The sequence below is a fragment of the Eublepharis macularius genome, chromosome 3, assembly GCF_028583425.1.
Source record: "Eublepharis macularius isolate TG4126 chromosome 3, MPM_Emac_v1.0, whole genome shotgun sequence".
Taxonomy (NCBI): Eukaryota; Metazoa; Chordata; class Lepidosauria; order Squamata; family Eublepharidae; genus Eublepharis; species Eublepharis macularius.
Genome location: NC_072792.1, coordinates 95,266,383 through 95,288,942, shown reverse-complemented (window position 1 = coordinate 95,288,942; position 22,560 = coordinate 95,266,383). Strand labels below are relative to the sequence as shown.

At 41.3% G+C, this 22,560-nt stretch overlaps 1 protein-coding gene across 1 annotated transcript in view; it reads left to right on the top strand.

Annotated features, from left to right (window-relative positions):
• TTC3 (tetratricopeptide repeat domain 3) overlaps positions 1–22,560 on the top strand; it is a 209,880-nt gene that overhangs the window by 13,239 nt on the left and 174,081 nt on the right. The window contains exons 6-14 of the mRNA XM_054973156.1: positions 844–897; positions 1,973–2,096; positions 4,005–4,090; positions 5,985–6,079; positions 6,827–6,889; positions 15,032–15,086; positions 17,462–17,624; positions 17,720–17,768; positions 20,758–20,863. Of these exons, the coding sequence (XP_054829131.1) occupies positions 844–897; positions 1,973–2,096; positions 4,005–4,090; positions 5,985–6,079; positions 6,827–6,889; positions 15,032–15,086; positions 17,462–17,624; positions 17,720–17,768; positions 20,758–20,863 (795 nt within the window). The remainder of the gene's footprint in view (positions 1–843; positions 898–1,972; positions 2,097–4,004; positions 4,091–5,984; positions 6,080–6,826; positions 6,890–15,031; positions 15,087–17,461; positions 17,625–17,719; positions 17,769–20,757; positions 20,864–22,560) is intronic.

Below are 22,560 nucleotides of genomic sequence, written 5' to 3'. Positions count from 1 at the left end.
CCGCCAATTTTTACTAGATGGGAGGGGGAAGGAGGAGGTTGTAGTGAGTCACTCCTTCTCCCCCTCCCCTCTGCTAAGAAAGAGCGGGAAGCTTTTGCAAAACTTTACCGGCTGTTTGCAAGTGCAAACAGGCAGCAAAGTGCTCCTGGTTGACCTGAAGCGACCTGAATCGCTATGGGTTGCTCTGCTTCTGTATTTCCAAATTGGGGCCGGCATGCTGCCCCTGATTCAGAAATGCTGAATCTACCTGAATTGGGCCGATTTGGGTGTTTAAACCGAATCTGACTCCTGAAGCGCACATCCCTAGTTAACATGCAAATAAAATAAACAGTATTATATTTGCATTATAGTTGTTATTAACCTTTTAAAAAGAGTATTCAGTTAACATTCAAACAAGACCTTGCACATTAAAATCAATTCGTTCATGGGATATATAGAGTTAAAGAATGTAGTGTGGTAGCCATTTTAATAACATCATCACAGCTGACCTAATCATTTCTGAGAGCGTCTTCTGATTGATTTTTAAATCCAAAGTGGTAGCCAAGTATGCTTTAAAATTTCATGCTGGTATCTGGAAGTGAAATATTTTTACACTGCTGGCTGCTTGTTCCATGCACTATAAAGGAAACCTCCTTATCCCATACAGGGATAAGGAACATCCCTGTATATGGAATACCAGTGTCCTCAGGGGAAGGTCTTGGACTCTAAAGCCTGTTCGTTTGGCCCTCCAAGGCAACTAGTTGGCTGTTGTGTAAAACAATAAGCTGAACTATATAATTCGATTTAGCAGACTCTGCTTACAGTATGGAAAGCTGTCGTGTTATATCTTTTTTCTTTTCTCAGAATGTTCCACATTTCATCAAAGGCATACTGAAAATTGGGAATGAAATAGACAGTGTAAGTTTGTTTTCAACTCTTTGTTTAAATACTTGTCCTGACCTGTATGGCCTGAGCTAGCGCAGTCTCGTCAGATCTCAGAAGCTTAGGGTTGGCCGTGGTTAGTACCTAGATGGAAGACTGCCAAGGAAGTCCATGGTCACTGTGCAGAGACAAACAATGGCAAACCAACTATGTTAATTACTAGCCTTTAAAACCCTCAGGAGTCACTGTAAGATGACTGCAACTTGATGGCACGTTACACATTTAAATAATTAGAATACTTTTTCTGATTTTTTAACCAAAATTGATTTAAATGCCCAGCATGTCTAGCAGCTTGGCGATTTCGTAATGTTCTTGTTAAGGCAAGAAACACTGTGCCGTTGAATGGTTCTGTCAAATAGAATGTTCTCATGTATGTCATTATTTTCACAAAATTAGATAAAAGACCACCAAAAGAACCAGATTTCCACATACAGAGTTTTTATACTTCCTCATAATTGTAGTAGTATGAATATTCTATATAAAATCCCATAATTTTGATTTCTACAGTCAATACATTTCTAAAGTTATCACTGAAGGGCAGAGAAATTCATTGCAAAAAATAAATATTAGTTGACTGTGGTTATACCAAAATATTCAGGAATTATGATATATCCATATGAAAAACATGATTGATCAATATAAAGAATTGCTGCAAAGACAAATACTTTCAAGTGGCAATCAAAAATTGGAAATTAAACATATTTGTATTTGTTATTGGTGCCAATTCCTACAAATAAACTTTTTTTAGAGACTACTGTTGTAGTGTTTCAAAATGTTTAACTTCTTTGTCTCGTGATTTGGTATGATCTCTTGAAAGTGATGATTAATTAGTTACTTTCATAGAGAGTGTAATGTTAGCTGTCAAGCATCCTGTTTCCTTGTATGAATGAATAAAATTATGAACTATGTACTAATTTGATATGCATTAGTGCAGGCATCATACAAGTACTGGCATTCTTTACAAATGGTGTGCAAGGCAATATTTCTCTGTTTTCATATGTATACATAATGATTTTTCACATAATTAAAGTGATACTGACTTCTTTCATAGAGACTCTTTAACATTACTGATGCCTTTGAATGGTTGAAATATGCGGATGATGTTGGGATTTTACAGAAACTAGAAACACTTGGAAATTATTATTGGCCTTTTCTAGAAGCCTTTTTTGCTGAATGTAAGTATATAAGACATGTTTGATAGTTTGTGGGGAAATTACTATTTCTGTCTCTCTCTAACATTAATTCTATACCCAGTTGCTATAATGTTTTATTGTTCTGCTCTCAGTTTAAATTGATTTGTATATAGCTTATGTAACTTTTAGCTAAGTAACATTTTGTTTCTTGCGTGCATATGTTTTGATACTGTCTCACTTTCCTAGTTGGCTCATATTCTATATACTAGTAAGAAAGATTACTACATTTTAGCCTAAAAGAAAAGTCAAATTGTAGTGATAAGTTAGTATCTAAATAGTAGGAGATGGATCAAGTTGTTTTATTACTTCTTGCAGTTGAAGGCTGTAAATATAGTGGTGGGGGGGCGGTTAGGTGTGTATAGTTCAATAAACCATGAATTGTTGGTTGACATAAACTGGCATTTCATGCTAGAGATTGTAGCTTGTTTGGTTTCCACCATTTGTATTAATTCTAGCTGCTTGTGCGATCTGAATTCCAGTAACTATGGTCTATAAGCTAGTACCATATCTCTATATCTAGTGCTGTAGAGATGGCAGTGTTGGAAGTTTGTCCTCCCTATTCTGCTTAGATGATAACATAATAACAGTGTGCTTATATACTGCTCTTCTGGACAGATTAGTGCATACTCAAAGCTTATGTATGGGGCTGAGAGGAGTGGCTTACCTAAGACCACCTGCTGAAATCATGGCAGTAGTGGGAGTCAAACCAGCAGAATTCTGATTCACATTGCAACCACTTAATCACCGTGGGGTGATTTAGCCTGTGTACTTTCTGCAACCCCAGGAATAATTTTTCCAGGGCTTGCAGGAGGAGAATGTGGTGAAAATCTGTACTGCATGTGCTTATGGATCTCTGGATCCAATCCTGTTGTTCAGTGTTTCTCAGACTGGGATTTGCAAGAATCCTCCAGGGTGTCCACAAGTCCTTTTTAAGTCCTCCTTGTGCCAATTTTACTAATGTAAAAATGGATCTCTTTTCATTTTCATGGAGGGGGGAAGGGACTCTCCTCTTCAGAGGAGGGGAATAGCTTTGGATGCTCCATCTTTGAGCTGCCTAGATTCACCTTAGAATCACCTAGATTGCAATTCACCTTACAGTGCTAGTGCATTGATTTATCACTGGGAATCAGTAGTTCTGTTCAAGAAACTCTAATTACCTTTGTGGTACCAATAAGGAACAGTGCTAACGCAGTTTCAGGTGGGTAGCTGTATTGGTGCAGGATTTGAGTCCTAAGTCCTGCAGGAATTGGCCAACAAGATTTTCAGTCTATAATCTTTTGAGACTCAAAGCTCCCTTCATCAGATACAAGTGGGAGTGGAGATCCCTGAGCCCTTATATGGCACTCAGGAGGTGGGAGGGGTGTAGTAAAGAAGGGAGTCAGGGTGCAAAAGTACAATGCAGCTTGATTACAACCTGAAATTAGCACCTGTAGTGAGATAAGAATCCTACATCTCTATTCAGCCCTGGTGTGGGAGTGGGGATCCATTGTTCTGAATTCGTGAATGAGCTCAGTGACCCCTGTTCAGTTTGCTTCTAGCTAGAGGTTGTTAACCAGTGAGGAAGTTTCTTGTCTTTGATTCAGTGTCTCTTACTGTCAGGGGGTGGAATTTATTAGAACTTGTATCTGAGCCTTTTCATTTGTAGCCCTATAGAATCACCTGTCCCCAAGACCTGACCTTGAGGGCCGCCTACATACATTATAAACATTTTTTTAAAAAACTCTGCTTTTAAAGTGTAGCTTAGAATTCTCCCTGTTTGATGAAGGTGGCCTGTATGAAGATTACATGACTTGCCATGTGCACTTTGTAAAGGAGTTGCCTGGGTGCCAGCAAGAGAATCAGGGAGGGCTTGGGGATACTGTTTTAATTTTGCCTTGTTTCTCTTTGCAGACAGACATTATATAAGTAAAGTTGTACTGGAGGATTACAACTTAGTAGAAGAATTTGAGTCTCATCATTGTGAAAGTTGTATAAAGGCAAGATTAAAACGTTTTTATTTTAAACTTGTAAACATGTTAGAGGCTAGTTGCAATGTAAAAGGTCACTTTTCCTGTTTTCCCCTCTGTCAGCTAATGCATTTCAAACACTTGAGAGAGCTATTGCTACCATCATTCTGTTCCTAATGCACACAGAATCCTTTACATGGCTTTCTCTGTTGAACTGATTAGAACTAGTGCAGTACAGAAGTCTAGATACGAACTAGTGTGTTAATAACATTGAAACTTTTTGTTTAAGTCTGAAAGATTGACTGCAAGTGTGCTATTTTATCATATGTCTTAGATATGTAAAATTTCTGGGAATTTGGAAGCCACAGGAAAAAACAAATTATTGTTGCACGCAATGTTGCCGTTTCTCACAAGTTAGCCACCTGAAAGGGGAAAATTCTATAGTAAACAAAATAGAGTGCATTATGTGGACAGAAATCCTGTCGTAGTCACAATGAGTAGGATTATTTGCATATAACATTGAATATAATGTAGGACATCTTGGATATAACATTAAAAACTCTGAACTCTTCAATAATGTATTTAATACATAACAGTATATTAACTGTTGCCAATATTAATTACATTTTAAGCAAAAATATTCTTGAACATTTATACATCTACAGTAAACATTGTAATTATAATGCAGTGCTGTACATTGTTTTACTCAAACACTTTCATACTACACAATATGAGTAAAACCTTGTGTTATGAGCCCCTTTCTCTCAGTTAGATTTTGCCTTTAACTCTTTCCTTCTTGCCCCCTCTGGGTAGATTGCCGCCGCCAGGAATTATATTCCAAAATAACTTAAATTTCCCCTTTAATAACGTGCCCAAGCATCAGGCTCCTTTGTGGGACTATGTGGCCCTGAGGATAGGAATGGGATATAGGAATAACAGATACTCTGGGATAAACAAACCCAAACAAAATAAACTTTTATTTTTACAAGAAGCATATCAGTTTCATATTATTTCTTAAGCTTGATGGTTTCAAAGAGTATTATCTGTTCTTAGTTTCTTTTCATAGACACAGTCACTCAGATCTTCTCTCAGTCTGCACACACAGTTTGCCTGCTTCAGATATCAATTTCTCACTCAAATACACATAAGACTTTCTCTCAGGCACACACACAGTTTGCCAGCTTTAAATAGAATGAATGGTTTTCTCTCAGACACACACAGTTCAGATTTCCACACAGGTTATATTTCTTTTAGAAATTCACAGACACACTCAGGCTGCACACAGCTTGTCTCTCTTACCCTGACTGAATGTTCTTTCACAGACATACACAATTCAGGCTTCCACACGGGTTATATTTCTCTCAGAAATTCAGAGATCTCAGGCTGCATACAGCTTACCTCTCTTGCTCTGACTGAATCTTTTCTCTCCACTCAGTAACTGAAAACTGCATTCACTCCGCCCCCATGCTCAGTCATCAACCAGTCATATCACTCACTCATCCCTCTCTTTCAACCTTACACTTCCTGTTTACCACAGGAAGCATTTAAAGATACACACACACATTTGAAATCATTACACCTTGTCTTTCATTTCACGCATTGAAAAAGGAAAAAGTTCAATAAGTTTTAAACTTTTTCATGCTATATATTTTTAGTAGAGAAAAAACTTGTCTTAAAACCCTTTCACTCGTTGTAAGAGAAGATATTTCACAGCGGTTTTTCTGTGCTTCCTAACATTTCCCAAGTTTTCCGTGGAAAAAAGTCCTTGGAAAAAGGGAGGCACTCATTTTGTCATGAATTTTAAAACAATTTTCTGAGCCCTCACATTCCTAGTTCATATTACATGTGTCTTTTAAATGCAGGATGTAACAGAAGAACCTGAAGAATTGGAGTTAATTTTACTTTGTCATATATTTCATTACAGAAAAGTAATGATATGAAAAAGAAAGGAAATGAAGAATTTGCTAAAGAGAATTTTGATAATGCTATCACCTCCTATACAAAAGCTATAGAACTTTGGTAAGAGCTACGTCCACAGATTGATATATATGTAATATTAAATTAATATGTAAATGTGATCAATATTCAAACTCTCCCATTCAAAAAAGAAAGTAGCTTACTGAGGGAAATGACTTTGAGAATATTAGAAAGAATAGGAGGAATACAATTCTTACGTAAAGCATATACAGTGTTCTAGGGAGCTGCAGGTTTTCATGCCCTATTTGAAATCTCAGTGTTCTTTGAATAGTATATAGGAATTGGCTTCTCCTAAAATTACTTATTTTCTATTAGCTAGTAATGCTTGCCAGTTGTTTAAGTAGTAGCATCTTTCAATAGTACAGTTCTAGCCCCATAAACTTTAGACCAGAGTTCTCCCATTACAATTTTTAAGCTGCATTAAGTAGTCTAAATATTCTATGAATTTTGCATAACCCAACATAGTCTGTTGCCTAGATCTAGGTTTGTATCTATGCAAAATCTATGCAAATGTATTTATGGTATTTATAACCAAACCTCCTGCATTGTAAAAAACTGAAGGGTGGGTTCCTTTTCTTACCGTTGCTTGTATTTCCTGTACTTTTAAAAAAGATTTCCTTCTCAGCTGAAACCATTTCAGTAGCAATGTGTCTGGTGTACAAATTAGGACATAACATTAACTTATACAGTTAATTATTAAATGTAAATATATCAAATTATAAAATGTGGATAAAATGTAATTTTTTTGTAGTTTTTTTAACTTTATAAAATGCCATTTAAATTTCTAAGGCCTGAAAATCACCTTCTTTATGGCAACCGGGCCCTCTGTTTTCTCCGAACTGGACAGTATAAGTAAGTATTTGGAATTCATGGAATTCTTAGTTCTGAAGTTACCTGAGGAATGTCTTGGAGAAGGTTGTGCATAAACAACTTAAGGCATTCCTGAGTATCCAGATTGTTTTCACTCAATCAAGATTCAGCCATGGCACAAAATTACATTGGTCATGCTATTAGATGTACACCATTTTACTGATGGGGGAATGCATCCCTGCAGGTCCTTCTGGTTTTCAGTACAGTCAGCCACGGTATCCTTGGCCACCTGGCAGTGAGGAGCCTGGGAAGTTTTGTGCTTTGCTGGGTTTGTTCCTTCCTAGGACTTTTTTGCAATGCAATGCGGCTATTATTTTATTGGGTGTTACAGGCATTGATCTTGTCCCAGGTGCTCTATGGTATCTACATGAAGCTGCTCAGAACAATGCTCTGGAGTTTTATAGTAATATGCCATCAGTTTGTCAGTGACACAGCTCTCTCTCTTCATCAAAACCTAGAAGTGTAGTGGTGTTAAACCGATGCTTGGATTCAGGGAAGGACTGGCTATTAGTAAATTGAAACTTCTTCCAGACCAGCTAGAAATGCTTTGGTAGAGACAAAGGCTGATCCAGGATGTGGAGTGTGAGTGGTTCTGGATAGGTTCCCCCACCCCTTTAAAAAAAAAAAAGATCAGGTATGTGTGTTGAGGATATTTCTGGGATCCTACATTGTCTCTGAACAAACAAGTTGGAAATTATCTAGAACAGCTTTTATCAACTGAAGCTTCTTTGCCAGCTGCACCCATTAGTGGGTGTGACCCACACATGCCTCAGTAACGTTCAGCTTCATTACAGTAGCACATTTTTTGTGGTGCTGCCTTGAAGACAGTTTGGAAACTATAGTTAATCCAAAATAAGTAATTTAGAGTTCTTATTGAGATACAATGCTGTAATATTAAGTTGATCATATTAGGTAATTTGCGCTGTTTTCCATTTTGTTTCTGAGAATGCAAAGTGCTGTTTTTGACTCTTAAAGCTTTAAAACACTTTGGCCCCTCATACTTAAAGGACTATCTTCAGTAACCTTGTCCGACTGGTCTTTGAGATGAACACTAGGGCCCTTATGCTAAAATTCGTTATTCATTGTCGGTCTTCCAGTGCAGTCCCACATGGAACTGCGCACGCGCAGGCCTGCCAATTCTGGAGATTTTCTAGCTAAAACACCACCAGGGGGGCACTCTCGCCTCCTAGCGCGCCTGCGCAGCTGTCGTTCCCACCAAAAGACGGCTCCTTAAGTAGGCGGAGCGCCCCCACACCCTCAGTTTCTCTTTCGCCGCCGGTGTAGGAGGTTGCTAACTAAGTGCCTGATAAGTATTTGCCTTGCCGTTTCACCTTTTGTTTCCTGAGATGTCAGAGAAAGCCATGTTTTAAAAGTGCGTCTCTTGCCAGGGCAAAATGACGCGATTGGATGGCCATTCAGCTTGCCTTTTTTGTCTGGGAGAAATGCATAACACCCAGTTGTGCAAGAATTGCTGTGCGTTCACCCCAAAAGCGAGGGCGGAGAGGGCTGATAGACTACATGCCTGGCTCTGGAAGAAGGCTATGGCCACTACCGATCCTCAGCCTCCGGCACAGGTGCCTGCTTTGGCTGGCACGCCTGATCGGCCAGACCCGAACCCCTGTGGGTCTAAGATGTCACGTTCTCGATTGTCTCCGGCTGCTTCTCACGGGCCCCGTCAGAACCAGGTCCAGAGCTGAGGGCCATTGGAGGCTGAGACTCTTCGGACCCAACCCCTTCTTCAGATCTGATGCCTACTGGCTCCAAGACTCCATGAAGTAGAGCCTCTTCAGTCGCGATGGCGTTGACTGAGCCTCTTCAGTCGCAATGGCGATGACTTCACCCCCGTGGAGTCGGGTTGAGCACCTCTCCGAGGCAGCTGAACTACCTAGAGAGTCGGGGCATAAGTCTTCTTTGAGATCCGAATCTAAAGAGAAAAGAAAGAAGCGTAAATCAAAGGAAGCTAAATCTTGCTCGGAACCGACCCCTGTCGACTCTGATGCCGGATCCGAGCCCCCTCCGAAAAAGAATAAAGACAGAGAGCACCAGTTGAGGGATCGGAGTGCTTCCCGACCTTCGAGTGATTGGATCTGGGAGGAGGTGATTGTATTGGATGCACCACCAACCCTGAGAGGTTCCAGGTCTCCCTCCACTAGATCTTGGATGACTTGATCATCCATTGAGGAAGGTGAACTTCCCCGGAGACAAGTAGAACCTTATGACTGGTCCCGAGAAGAAAGATACACTCGGACCTGCCGTTTTAGGGGCGATTCTCCATATGATATGGAGGTGGGACGTTCTTTTTATACGGACGTCTTCTGGAGAAGTCGCTCTCCTTCCCGACAAATGAGCAGGCATTCATTTGACAGCAATCAAATGGCCTATCAACTATCGGAAAGCGAGTTGGGAGGTGATCCTTACTCTAGCCATCGTCCTGGTCTGCTCTCGGATCCGTCTCCGGATGAGGCAATCGGACCCACAGAGGATGCTTCCCCAACTGAATATTTTCGGGCCTATATAGATTTGTTGATCCAGATGGCCAAGACCTTAGAAATCAATGTTTCCTCGTCGGAACCGAGGACGAAAGACAAAATTCTCAAACATATTTGTGCTGGATCTGCTTCTAATGTGTCCCTGCCTATTATCGAAGGGTTTGTTGAGCTTCTGGACAATCTGAATCTCAAGCCAGCTTCGGCTCCCCCGACCAATAGGAAGTATGGTCTCTACAAGACCAAAGTTGAACACCTCTCATACCTCTCTCTACACCTGCCACCTTCTTCCCTAGTGACAGAGGAGATGCGATCACGACCAAGACAAGGATCTCATGCCACACCTTTAGACAAGGAAGGAAAAAAGCTGGATGCCGTAGGGCAAAAAATTTATGCTTCGTCAGCATTAAATATTTAAAAAGCCAATTATTCAGCTATGATGGTGGGCTACCAACAACTCCTATGGTCCAAAGTGGCTGCCTTTGTTCCCAAGCTTCTGGAGGATCAAAGAGCATTCCTGAAAGTTATCCAAGAAGAAGCGACCAGATTGTCGCGTCACCAGATCAATGCTAGCCGCAGCATTGCAAATACCTCTTCTCGGAGCTTGCTTTTGGCTGTGGTTCTTCTGCAGTATGTCTGGCTTCGAGTGACAGCTCTTCCCACTGAGACTAGAAATAAGATAGAGGATCTTCCATTCAAAGGAAATACCTTGTTTTTGGAGAAAATGGATGAATGTCTGTCTCAGAAAAGGAAAGACTGACTTACTGCTAAATCTTATGGAGTTTTCCATCAACAACAGCAACAATTTGCTGAACGTCCATTCCGTTTTTACCCTAGAGGACCTTACCACAGATTCCAACCTTTCCAAGGGTATGTGCAACAGACACAGCGCCCTTATCAGAGTTCACAGCCTTCTTTCTCCAGACGGAGACATGGCCAGAGAAATAAACAGGGCCAGCAGCCGCCATAGCCCCCTAGAGATCAGCATGTGCAGAAACAGTTCTGACTATTACAGGGTTCGGCCCCGACATTTGGAGACCATTTAAGTTCTTTTTATACCAGTTGGTGTAGTACTACCTCTGATAATTGGATGTTAAATATCATACGTTATGGTTATAAAATTGAGTTTCTCGCTTTACCTGAGTTGAGACTCCCTTCTTTCTCTGCTTCAGTGTCTAATTTGGGAATTCAAACAGAGTTGGATGCCCATTTGGCTAAGGGGGTTATCGAGGAGATCAAGGACCCCGTGTCCAGATGGGATTTCTATTCCACTCTCTTTGTGGTGGATAAGAAGGATGGGGGGTTATGTCCTATTTTGGACTTGAGTAATTTAAGTTTTTAGTGTCCAGACAATTCAGGATAACTACACTTTAAACAGTGATGACTTTAATTTCCACCCAATCACGGTTTGTGGTTATAGACCTTAAGGACGCTTACTTTCATATTTCTATTTTCCCTGACCACAGGAAGTTCTTGCGATTTGCCTTTAACGGCCACATCTTCCAATATTGAGTTCTTCCTTTTGGTCTTTCCACAGCGCCTAGGGTATTCACAAAATGCATAGCTGTGGTGATTGCTCACTTACGAACCAAAGGTTGCTGTATTTACCCTTATTTAGATGATTGGCTTATTACTGGCCATTCGGAGAAGGATGTGGCTGATCCGGTATCTCCGACACTCTCCACATGTTTGGAATTAGGCTTATTCATGAACCAGACCAAATCCAAGTTGACGCCCGCTAAATCGATTCAGTTTATTGGGGCGGTACTGGATGGCACCCTGGATAGGGTTTTTTGCTGGGAGATAGGGCCTTACGACTGAAGGGCCTAGTTACCCTTTTTAGACGATGCAGGTTCCAATCAGCCAAGAGCTTGCAGACTCTTTTGGGATATATGGCTTTCACTACAGCTGTGGTGCCACTGGCTAGGTTGAGGATGTGCCCCCTCCAACTTTGGTTCCTTTCAAAATTTTGTAAGGAAGAGGATACGCAGAGTAAGAAGTTTAGTATCCCCAGGCAGATCCTTCGGGACCTGGGTTGGTGGTTGGAGAATGCCAATCTCTTGGTTGGCATTCCCTTTGGACACAGAGTGATAGACTTAACCCTAACAACTGATGCTTCCAGTCTAGGCTGCGGAGCGCATTGTGCAGAATTGTCAGCCCATGGGTTGTGGGAAGTGGTGGAACAGACTTACCACATCAACCGTTTGGAATTGAGGACTGTTCTATATGCCTTGACTTCCTTTACAGATACCGTCAAAGGAAAAAATGTCTTGGTGCTTACCGACAACATTGCTACTATGTTCTGTTTGAACAAACAGGGAGGCACTGCATCAGAGACGCTATGCAGAGAAGCCATGGCAGTATGGTTATGGACTCTGGATTATTCCATTTGGCTACAGGCCATTTATTTGCCAGGCATACATAATACGCTGGTGGATCATTTAAGCAGATTGGGGGGAGAGACTCACGAGTGGTCTATAAAAGACTTATCTAGACCATATTTTTATAAGGTAGGGTTGTCCAGAGATAGACCTTTTTGCCTCCGAAGACAATCAGATGTTAAGTCAGTTCTGTTCGCGAGGTGGGTCTGGCCGAGGCTCGCTTGGAGACACCTTTCAGTTCCAGTGATCGACTCATCTGTATTACATGCTCCCCCCATTCTGTTACTGAATCGTGTGGTCAGCAAAATTCAGGCGGAAGGGACGTCTGCGATAGTCATAGCCCCCTTCTGGCTGAGACAACTGTGGTTCCATGGGTTAATGCACCTACAAACTCAGTTTCTACACTTACCACAGAATCCAGACCTGTTATCATGGAATGGAGTGTATCATCACAACATAGACACACTCAGACTGACGGCATGGCTGATCCTACCAAGGGATCCTTTTCAGAAGGAGTAGTGTATGTCCTTTAAAATTCTCGTAGACGGTCTACCCGTCACTCTTATAGCTTAAAATGGGACAGATTTAGAGATTGGGCATTACAGAAGGGTTTAGATCCTGTAGGCTGCCCTCTTTTGGACGTTCTAGAATTTTTGTTGAATCTTAAAAACGAGGGGCTTTCTAATTCCTCAGTGAAGGTTTACTTGGCCGCTATTTTGGCTTTCCATCCTAATGTAGACGGTAAAACGTTTTTTTCTCACCCAGCCTCGAAACTGTTTTTGAAAGGCTGGAATAACCTTTCCCCACCTGTTACCTCCATAGTCCCTCAATAGTCCCTGCTGTTAGTTTTGGCCAAATTTATGTCCAAACCTTTTGAACGTTTGACGACATGTCACTTACTCTGTCTGTCTATGAAGGTGACCCTTTTGGTGGCTGTTACATCGGCTTGGAGGGTGGGAGAATTAGCTGCTCTTTGTGCAGACCCTCCCTTCTTGAAAATTCACCCTGATGAAGTGGTCCTTCGGCCTCGGCTTGGGTTCCTGCCCAAGGTGGTTTCAAAATTTCACTTAGCTCAGGAACTCACTTTACCTGTATTTTTTAAGGGCTGTTCAACAGACTCTGAGAAGACCCTACATATGTTAGATGTCAGGATAGCATTGCTGTTTTATTTGTATAGGACGAAGTCCTTCAGGGCAGATTCTCAGCTCTTTGTTTGCTTTGCGGGCCCCAAGAAGGGGAGGAAAGCCAGTTCCCAAACTTTATCTAGATGGGTTGTTCAGGCGATTCTACTGTGTTATGAAACAGCGAATATACCCCTTTGGAGATTCGTGCTCATTCCACTAGGTCACAAGCTTCATCTCCAGTGCTGCTGAAGAGAGTACCGCTCCGGGACATCTGCAAGGCTGCAACGTGGGCATCTGCTGACACCTTTGTGAAACATCATGCCCTGGACATCTTGGATAGAAGAGAAACAGCAGTGGGCACAGCAGTTCTCCAGTCTCTTTTCTTATGAAGATCTTGCTTCCACCACCCAGGTAATTAAGCTTGTTAATCTCCCATGTGGGACTGCACTGGAAGACCGACAATGAAAAACAGTGTTTCTTACCTGTAATTCATCTAGGTCTTCTGTGCAGGCGCACATACCGTCCCTCCTTCCCTGCTGATGCTCTTATCTAATATGAGGGCATGGCAGCGATAGAGGACTGAGGGTGTGGGGGCGTTCCAACTACTTAAAGAGGCGGGAAGGACGGCTGTGCAGGCGCACTAGGAGGCGATAGCGCCCCCTGGTGGTTTTTCAGCTAGAAAATCTCCGGAATTGGCAGGCCTGCGCATGCACAGTCCCATCTGTGCCTGCATGGAAGACCTAAATGAACAAGTTACAGGTAAGAAATGCTGGTTTTTTTTTACAGCATGCAGCGTTTGGTACTACTGATCTTATGCCTAATCCACTTGCATTCTTATGAAGAAAGTTGCATGAGCTTTGTTTTAAATAGCCATCTCTGCAAGAAGGGGATGTTACATTGTTTCAGTGACCTAAGAACAGACTTGTGACTGTAGGAATAGGGTCTCAGGTGCTTCACTAACAAGTTGGGGACCATAGACTTCATCACTATTTTTGCCTCATATATTATCTGCTGCTTTAAATATGTACTCCTATGTACAACCATCGCTCCATGCTGTCTAATGTTAGTCCTAGAATTGATTGTTTTGCTTCAGTATCTCTACTATGTCTTGGATCCTTGCTAATGCTATGTCTTTAAACTTGTATATGTTTACCTTATGGTATTGTATTGAAATGTACTTACTTGATACTGATTGTATTAACCTCATACTGTGTAATCTGCCTTGAGCCTCAGTGAGAAAGGCGGACTATAAATGACGTAAATAATAAATAAATAAAATATTACGCAGGAGGGTTCATTATCGACATTATTGTTCACTCAGTTCGTTGTGGGAATGGTTATCCCAGTTTCTTTGTGAGACTGTTCTTTTGTGGAAGAAATCTATTCACTATGAATGTGTACTTAGCTTTTGTGGCTAAGTACACATTCAAAAATATTACAAGACCACCGTCTTCAGAGGAAGGATTTTGAAGATAAATATTTCAGAAGTGTTAACACTTTGAGGCGCTGGCCCACTCTGAGGGATGCCACTGCTTTGTTGCATCCCAACTCTGAAGATTGGCCTGTACCAGCTTAAATGGGGAAGGAAAGTTTGCCATAAAATTATACTGTTTTCTACAGTAGACAAAAGGACAGTTTGCCCAGTCTGGCAGTATTTTGGTTTAAGCTGTACTGAGGACAGATCCTACCACTGCTTTAGCTAATAGCCTTTTTCTCATGGAAGAGACATTGCACTTAGCTGAGTGGAATGCCATGATCCAACCCATAGAAATGTGGGGGAGATAGGCAATGCCCTACAGAGGACTTTCCTGAGTAAGTTCTGTTGTCTTGTTATTGAACTGTTACTTTCCCTCTTCCTCTTCAATGGTGTTGTGGGGTTTTGGCTCTGCCATGCTTCATCTGGAATGCAAAGGATATTCCTCCCCTCCCCACCCCCAGTGAAGTTGCTCTTGCCTTCGATCTAAAGGAGGCATTGTCCCTGTCCTTTAAGTGAAAATAACCCTTTGTTTATTCCCAAGAATGGGAATTCATGGTAAATTAAAATCTCCCCCTTTTAATGATAGAATTTGCTCTGTTGCTTGGATTGGAATGAAACCTTTTCTTGAAATCATTGATGACTGTTTCTGTTTCTAGAAAAGCTCTGGGTGATGGGAAAAGGTCCATTATTTTGAAGCCCAGCTGGCCAAAGGTTAGTTATGTTTATCTTGTAAATTTACTTTTGCTGTGGCGTCAACACATAAACAGTGCAGTTCTATGCAGAGTTGCATTGTTCTAAGTCTATTGAAGTCAGTGTGCTTAGAAGGCAATAAATTTGTTTAGGATTGCACGGTAAATTTCACAAAAAAATTAAGCGTTCTCTAAACATAAAGCTGGTAAACTTTTATTATTGAGCTAATCTTGCAAATCAAAGCTTTAACAGAGTTGTGATCACACTGGGTAAATTCTTCTATGTGAAAGTGGAAGAAGGGAAAAGAAGACCTCTTCTTTAGAAGTCGTTTTCAATATTTGTGCTTTAAAGCATGGTCTGTTATGACTACTTAGAATTTGAATTAATACATGCTATATTCACAATTGGAGGAATTGGAGGAGTGAATGTAACTTTGCAGAACTGCACAACCACCAATTGCACTGCGCTCTTGAAAAAGAGATTACGAAACAGGAGTTCAGCTTGCGCCCTGTTGAGCGCATGGTGGTCTGTGGTCTTCCCTGAGGGTTGGACGTCTCAGCTGCAGTTTCTCCCAGTGGGGAATTGGTCTCAGGAACGTTTTCGTCATAGACCACTGCAGACAATAAGAAAGGAATACCTTCCACAACATTTGAAAGTTACTTTTGGGAGGTTTACACCGTGTCAGGGGAGGACTTTTGGTTTGTGCATTCTCTATAGTGAACAGCAGCCTGAACTTGGATATATATATATATAAAGTGTTTGGCTTATTTTGTTACATTTGTGTGACTGTATAATTATTATATGGGTCTGTAGATCTCATTACTGTGGGTTGGGGTTTTTTTTGTGTATATTCACATTGCGTACCAAATGAAACTTGTTTTAAGTAGCTGTGTATTAACTGGCATTCTATTCATGTATATCTGTAATATACACACACAGTTTAAAAAGAAAAGACAAATATACAAGCTAGTTAAACTTTTTTTAAGAGTCATGAATAAGGACCTTGAAAATTTCATTCCTATTTACCCAGATCCTCAATGATTCAAATGTGTTAGATGCAGGGATGTGCAATTCGGGTTTGGGATTCGGGTAAAGTACCTGAATCGGACCCGATTTGCAGTGATTCGGAAGCCCCAAATCAAAGCTTCCCGAAGCTTCATATCGCTTTGGAAAGCTTTAGGTCAAGAGTTTTAAATGCCCCTTTCCGTGCCGTTTGCACAGCACAGAAAGGGGCATTTAAACCCACGGATTAGCTGTTTGGCAGGGAGATCCCTGCCAAGCAACTGATCCTGCCGGCGGGGGTTTAAATGCCCCTTTTCCGTGCTGCTGGGAAGCAGCGCAGAAAAGGGCATAAACCTGTGGATCAGCTGTTTGGCAGCGAGATCCCTGCCAAGCAGCTGCTCTGGGCCTTCCTCACCACCCTGCTGGCCTTTGTGGCCGTGGAGGTGTCACAGGCCCCGGAAGAGCCGGCTTCAGACTTCCCCGCCGTTCAGCTGGCTGCTAAGGTGGCGGAGGAGTGGCGCGGGCCCCTCAGGAGCGGGTTCCGCGCTTCCCCGCTGCCCAGCTGACTGTTAAGGCAGCGGAGAAGGCGGTGTGGGCCTGTAGGAGCTGGCTCTGCACTTCCCTGCCACCCAGCTGGCTGCTGCAGTGACGGAGGAGCTGGCTCTGGTCCTTCCCGCCCCTCAAATGGCTGCCGTGGTGGCGGAGGAGACCTTTCCTGCCATTCAAATGGCCATCATGGCTGCCAAGGAACTGGCTCCAGGCTTTCCCGCCACCCAGCTGGTCACTGTGGCAGCGGAGAAGGTGGCACGGGCTGTGGAAGAGCTGGCTCTGGGCTTTCCTGCCGCCCAGCTGGCTGTGGCGGCGGTGCGGGCCCCGCTGGAGCCACTTCCAAGCTTTCCCGCCACCCATCTGGCTGCTAAGGTAGAGAAGGTGGCGCAGGCTACAGAGGAGCAGGCTCTGGGGTTCCCCGCCGCCCAGCTGGCTGCTGCGGTCTTCTTAGTTCCACGGCCAAGTAAGTGGGGTGGATTGGGGGTGCAGAGGAGGCAGGAGTAATTGGGGGGGGCTGGGGGTGGGGGGGCTGGGAGACTGGCAGCTTCCCCCCCTCACTTCGGTATGCCCCAAATCTTTATGGAGCATACCAAAGCAATTTAAATACCCGAAGGTGAAGTGATTTGCCACTTTGGCATTCGGTGTATTACTCATCATTTTCCTTTTTTGAGTTTACCAAATTTTTCCCAGTGCACACCCCTAGTGTTCTTCATATCATTGGATAAAAGAGTTTCCAAAACACAGACTATAACATGGGGGAAACAAATTTGTTCGGAAAATTGTGAAATGTTAGTAAGGTTTCCTTGCTTGGAATAGTTAACAGGCATTTGGTCCATCACTTGTAGGGACACTATCGATTCTGTGATGCACTTTCACTTTTGGGAGAACACAGAAAAGCACTGGAAGCCAATGAGAAAGGTCAAGAACTGTGCAGCAGTAGTCCTGAAGGAATTAAGGATCTTATTCAGCAACATGAGAAATTAAAAAAGCAAACAGAAGAAATCCAAGGTAACCTTTCCTCCTGGAATGCCTTTTTATGCAGTAAAGTGCTTTGTGTTAAAATGTTTATTTAGTGAGTTGAGGTTTGTGTTTTAATTTTTCAGGTGTGAGGCAATATAAACACAGAATAAAGAAAACAACATTTCAGAAAAAGTAAGTTTAGATTGAAATTGATTTATAAATCAAAGTAAATAAAACTCTGAATATTCTACCAATTAAAATAATATTGTACTTGTGCAGTTTTTCTGTCAATTAAATTACAGGCCAAATGGATGAGGTATTGAAATATCTCTTGCTGTTAGTTAGAATGTTTCAGGTGTGCTTAGGCTGCTTAGAGCACTTAGGGGTGTGTTTGTAGTACAGAAATGTCACTTGCTATTAAAATGTTTCAGTATGCATCTGAGTATGTCTAATTTCCCTAAACCTTGAAGTTCAGCATTAATCTAGAAAATGACTTTCAATATGTAAAACATGCCTCAGAAAAACAGATCTCTTTACACTTAGATTGCACAGAAGAAAAGATATTTAAAACAAAAGAGAGTCCTTTAGTATAATGGAGTTTTTGACAGAAACACCAGTGACTGCTCTGTCAGTATCACCTTTGTTGTGTCACAGGCAAGTAAAAATAAAAGCAAAGTGACTGCCACCTTCTTTCTAAGGCCTCTCTTTTTCAGCTGAACAATTTTTGAATGTTATGGCTGTTGTTCCGATCATGTATTATTGAGAAGGGGGCATCTGTCACTTGAATGATCTACAGTGGAATTCCAAGTAAAACTCTGCTTAAGATTGCACTTATAGTATTGTTTCTAAGCTGTACCCTGCTGTTTCTATAGTGTCATCCATTTACTTCACAGTGTAAGCTACAAGATAGATTGTGAGCTCGAGATATAGGCTGAAGTTTATTGTGGAGACGGAGTAGTGGGCAGCAAAGGAAAGGATAACAAACAAGGAATGAATGTGAACAGATACAATTGCACATGTTTGGACTTTGTTAAGTATTTTGATTTTGTGGATATTGATGTACACTTTGTATCTGTTAGTGAGCTCAAAGTGTGCTTGTGACAGTGGGTTTGTATCCAGTGACTCCATTGTGTTGGTGGAGGTTTCTTTTGGCAGGGGAGGCTTTTTATGTTCAAAATAGTCATTTGTCATAATAATAATAGTGTGCTTCTGTACTGTTCTTCTGGACTGATTAGTGCCCCACTGAGAGTGACAAACAGTGTTGTTATTATCCCCTCAATGTAGCTGGGGCTGAGAGAAGTGGCTTACCCAAGGCCTCCTGCTGAGCTCATGGCAGTAGTCAGTTTCAAACCAGCAAAGTGCTGATTTGCATCCTGATCACTTAACCACTATGCTACAGCAACCCATAACCCATTTTTTCTTTTGCTTCAAATGTGCAGAGTCCTGAGTTCTAGTTATTTATAACTAGAACTATTAACTGTTTGCAAAAGTGAACAAGGACTCAAAAGCTTTCACTCTGAACATCTTTTTGGTCTCTAAGGTGCCACTGGACTAAAATCCTGCTGATCTACTGCAGACCAATACAGCTACCCACCTAAACTAACTGTATCTTAGTTAATTATAAAATGAGATTTTAAAATCTTACTGATTATAAGATTTCAGTTATCAGTAAAACCCAATTTGATTATGAATTTGTAGTGATGCCATGTTGGCCACAACAAACCTTTTCACGGAACCCATCCGTGAAAATCAATAAGATTTGGTTATCCTTTGTTTCCTAACTAGTATTTCAAAAAGGCTAGGTACATATATGGTCATATTCTGGACTTCTAATTTCATCAAGCTCTAAACATCTTAAGTAGATAAAATTTCATGAGGATATCAACTATCTATGTACACTTCTTTGGGGAGATACCCTTTCTCCCGCAAAAGGGAGGGAGCCATGAGTGGGAACAAATAAAAGTTCTCCACTGTATACCCCACTGATCATAGATTTCTCTCACATGCATACCCACATACTGTTCCTGTGTTAGAAAGCTGCAGCACGTAGGCTGGGGGACAATCCTTTTTTGTAGGAAGAAAGAGAAGTGCTGCTTTATTGAAAGTAAGAAAGCCTTTACTGCCCTGCTGGGGCTTCTGTGAGTATTTTCTCCACTCAGAGGTGAAAATCCTTTCCATTCCCTACAATCTAGCCCTGGTTTAATGCAAAGCCAGTATCATAGTGCATGAGAGCATTTTATTAGTGGCCTGTTATGCTGGGCAAAGGAGTGTAGTGCCTCTGGCTTCTCGAGCTTGTCTGTTGGGGTGTCAGAGAGGGAACAGTTCACTGAAAGCTGCCTCAAAGCTGTATCCCTCTTTAGGAAGGAAGCAAGGAACAATTCTGTGTTGCTGCCTTCAGAAGACCCTGCCATTGTGGAGAAGGAACTTGCATTCTAAAGCTGGTACATAGGGTTACTCCTTGCTTCCTTCACAAGGTGTGGGGAGAACAGTTTTGAGGATGGCTTTGACAGTGTATTTTGTGACCTGCACAGTTAGAATGGAACTATAGTATTCTGCCTGTAAACAGTTAGCAAGCATTTTTTACCATAAAAAAATTAACACCAGAAGAAAAAGTGAAGCATAGCCTATTTGCTTTGAAGCTATTCTTACTCCAGCAAACTATTTGAAGCCCTGCTTTAAAACACAGTCACTCAAAACATGACGGGAAGTGGTTGTGGTTATTCTGATAAGCTGCAATAACAAAGACAAAAAATGTTGTGGTGAATTACTCATGCTCATGATCTCAGCACAGCACTAAACCTCTTCTCTCTCTGGAGTTCTTAGTTTGATCTGACTCAACTATTTTAGCTTAATGAGAGGTTACAAGATGATGCTTTCTTGTTGCATTCTTGCCATGTTTGAAGAAGAATATTTAGTCTTCTCATAGAACGGGGAAGTGTTTCATACTGTATAGAATTTATTTGTTTATAGAAATTAGCCATAATGTAAATGTTATTGAAAATGTCTCTTTAGATCTTGTGCTAGGGTGTTGTTCATTTTATTAGCAAAGAGAAAATACATGAATGAAGTTCCAGATCCTTCCAGTTGCCTTCAACAATAATTATTTTGGTTAATGTTTTAGCAGTGTATGTTCTGCTTGAGTTTAAAATTTTAGCTGATGCTGTTATTTAAATTTGCTTAGTTCATCAGAATCAGCTTCAGTCAGTAACCAACAATCAAAAAAATGTAATGAAAAGATAATGCAGTTTGATAATCACAACCATCTCAGTCAGAAGAAACATATGAAAGTAAGTATTTTAAAAAAATATTTGCATGTTTGTGGTATTACTTAAGATAATATTGTCAGAATTGTCATTGAACGTGAATGTGGTTATTAGTACTATTAAGTGCCTGCTGTTCATTCTGTAATCCATCATATTGGTGTTGCCTTAACTTCCTGATGCTGCAGCATATGGCATGACAATTAATCATGATTTGTTTAAACTTTAATTTACTTAACTAACCTTGGTTAGTGCAGCAAATGATCAAAACTAACCAGAGTGCTCAGAAATCTTGGTTTGTCTTACTCCTCTGAGAAACAACCTGCAGAAGTAGCAAGGTTTTGGGGTGTCCTGAAGCTGTGATTCTGTACCTTGGGGGCAAAGATATCAAGCAATCTGGGATTAAAAGTTAAGTCCTACATTTAGACATAATGGCTAATGAGAGTTATTACAAAGATGGATACACAAACTGGGCTGTAACACTGGTTAAGAATTTGGGTTTATGGCCCTCTTGCATACTAGAGTTGGTGGATTGTCTGGTGTTCGGCCAGCACTCTAAATTGGAGTTCAGTCAAACCATTTATTTTTATATATTTTATTTATACCTGGCCTTTTTCCAGTTGGGACCCAAAGTGGCTAATATCATTCTCCTCCCCTCTGTTTTATCTTCACAACAACTCTGTGAGGTAGGTTAGGCTGAGGGTGTGTGACTGGCCAAAAGTCATCTAGCAAGCTTCCATGACAAGGGGGCATTTGAATCTGGGTCTCTGATTCTTGTCCAACGATCTAACCACTATACCACACTGGTTTGTACACGCGTTTAGCGTGACTTCTGATTGCAGCCTGGGTTTTCTTCTCAATGATGTTGAAGGTGTCAGTACTTCAGAAGGAACTATGAACATATTAATAATGATCTTTAGGTTTCTTGGCATTCTTATATCACATATCAGTCAGAACTCTAATGATAAACAAGGCTGGCTGCTTAATTTCTGCCAAACACAATATCCCATGTGCCATTATGTACCACATACCAACCCTATTTTCTCTACCTGGTCCCAATTACTGTTCCTATTATGTCTTTCCTTGCCTTTTGCAGATTTTTGGGTGACACCACTAAAATTGTGTGCACGTGCACATAAATATTATTTATGTGGTTCTTAATAACTTCTTTCAATTACTTTTTAAAAAATCATTCTGTTCACCATTTAGAGCCATTTACACATATTTTTGAAGGATCAGAATCTTGCCTTATATAGATTCTCCCTAATCATTCTATTTAATAGTAAAGTGGCTAGCCTCTGTGCTGATCATGAAGGGAACCCAAAGAGTCTCACAAGAGTCCCAGCCTCAAACAAAAAGAAGGGTATGCAGAAAACCTAGCTTTCCTCTTTTAGCACACAAGAGGGGGTACCCCAGAATAGGAAAAATGGGGCCGCAAATATGCAGCCCTCCCTCTGCCCGTTGCTAGGTTGAATGGGAACTAGAGCTGACTGTTTGCTTCCATTTAACCTAAGCAAAATTGCTGGTGAGGAATTTGCTTCCAGTTCTCCTATGAGGAGGAGGTGAGGAACATCTTGCTTCTCTTCCCCCATGTTGAGGGAAAATTTCCAAATAAGTCAGTCCCTAAATTTTGCTGGGCTGTCTAACATTACAAGCCTCAGTCCTCAACTTTTTTTGGAATAGGGAGATTTACCCACAGCACGTACATGGGGTAATGTTACCCA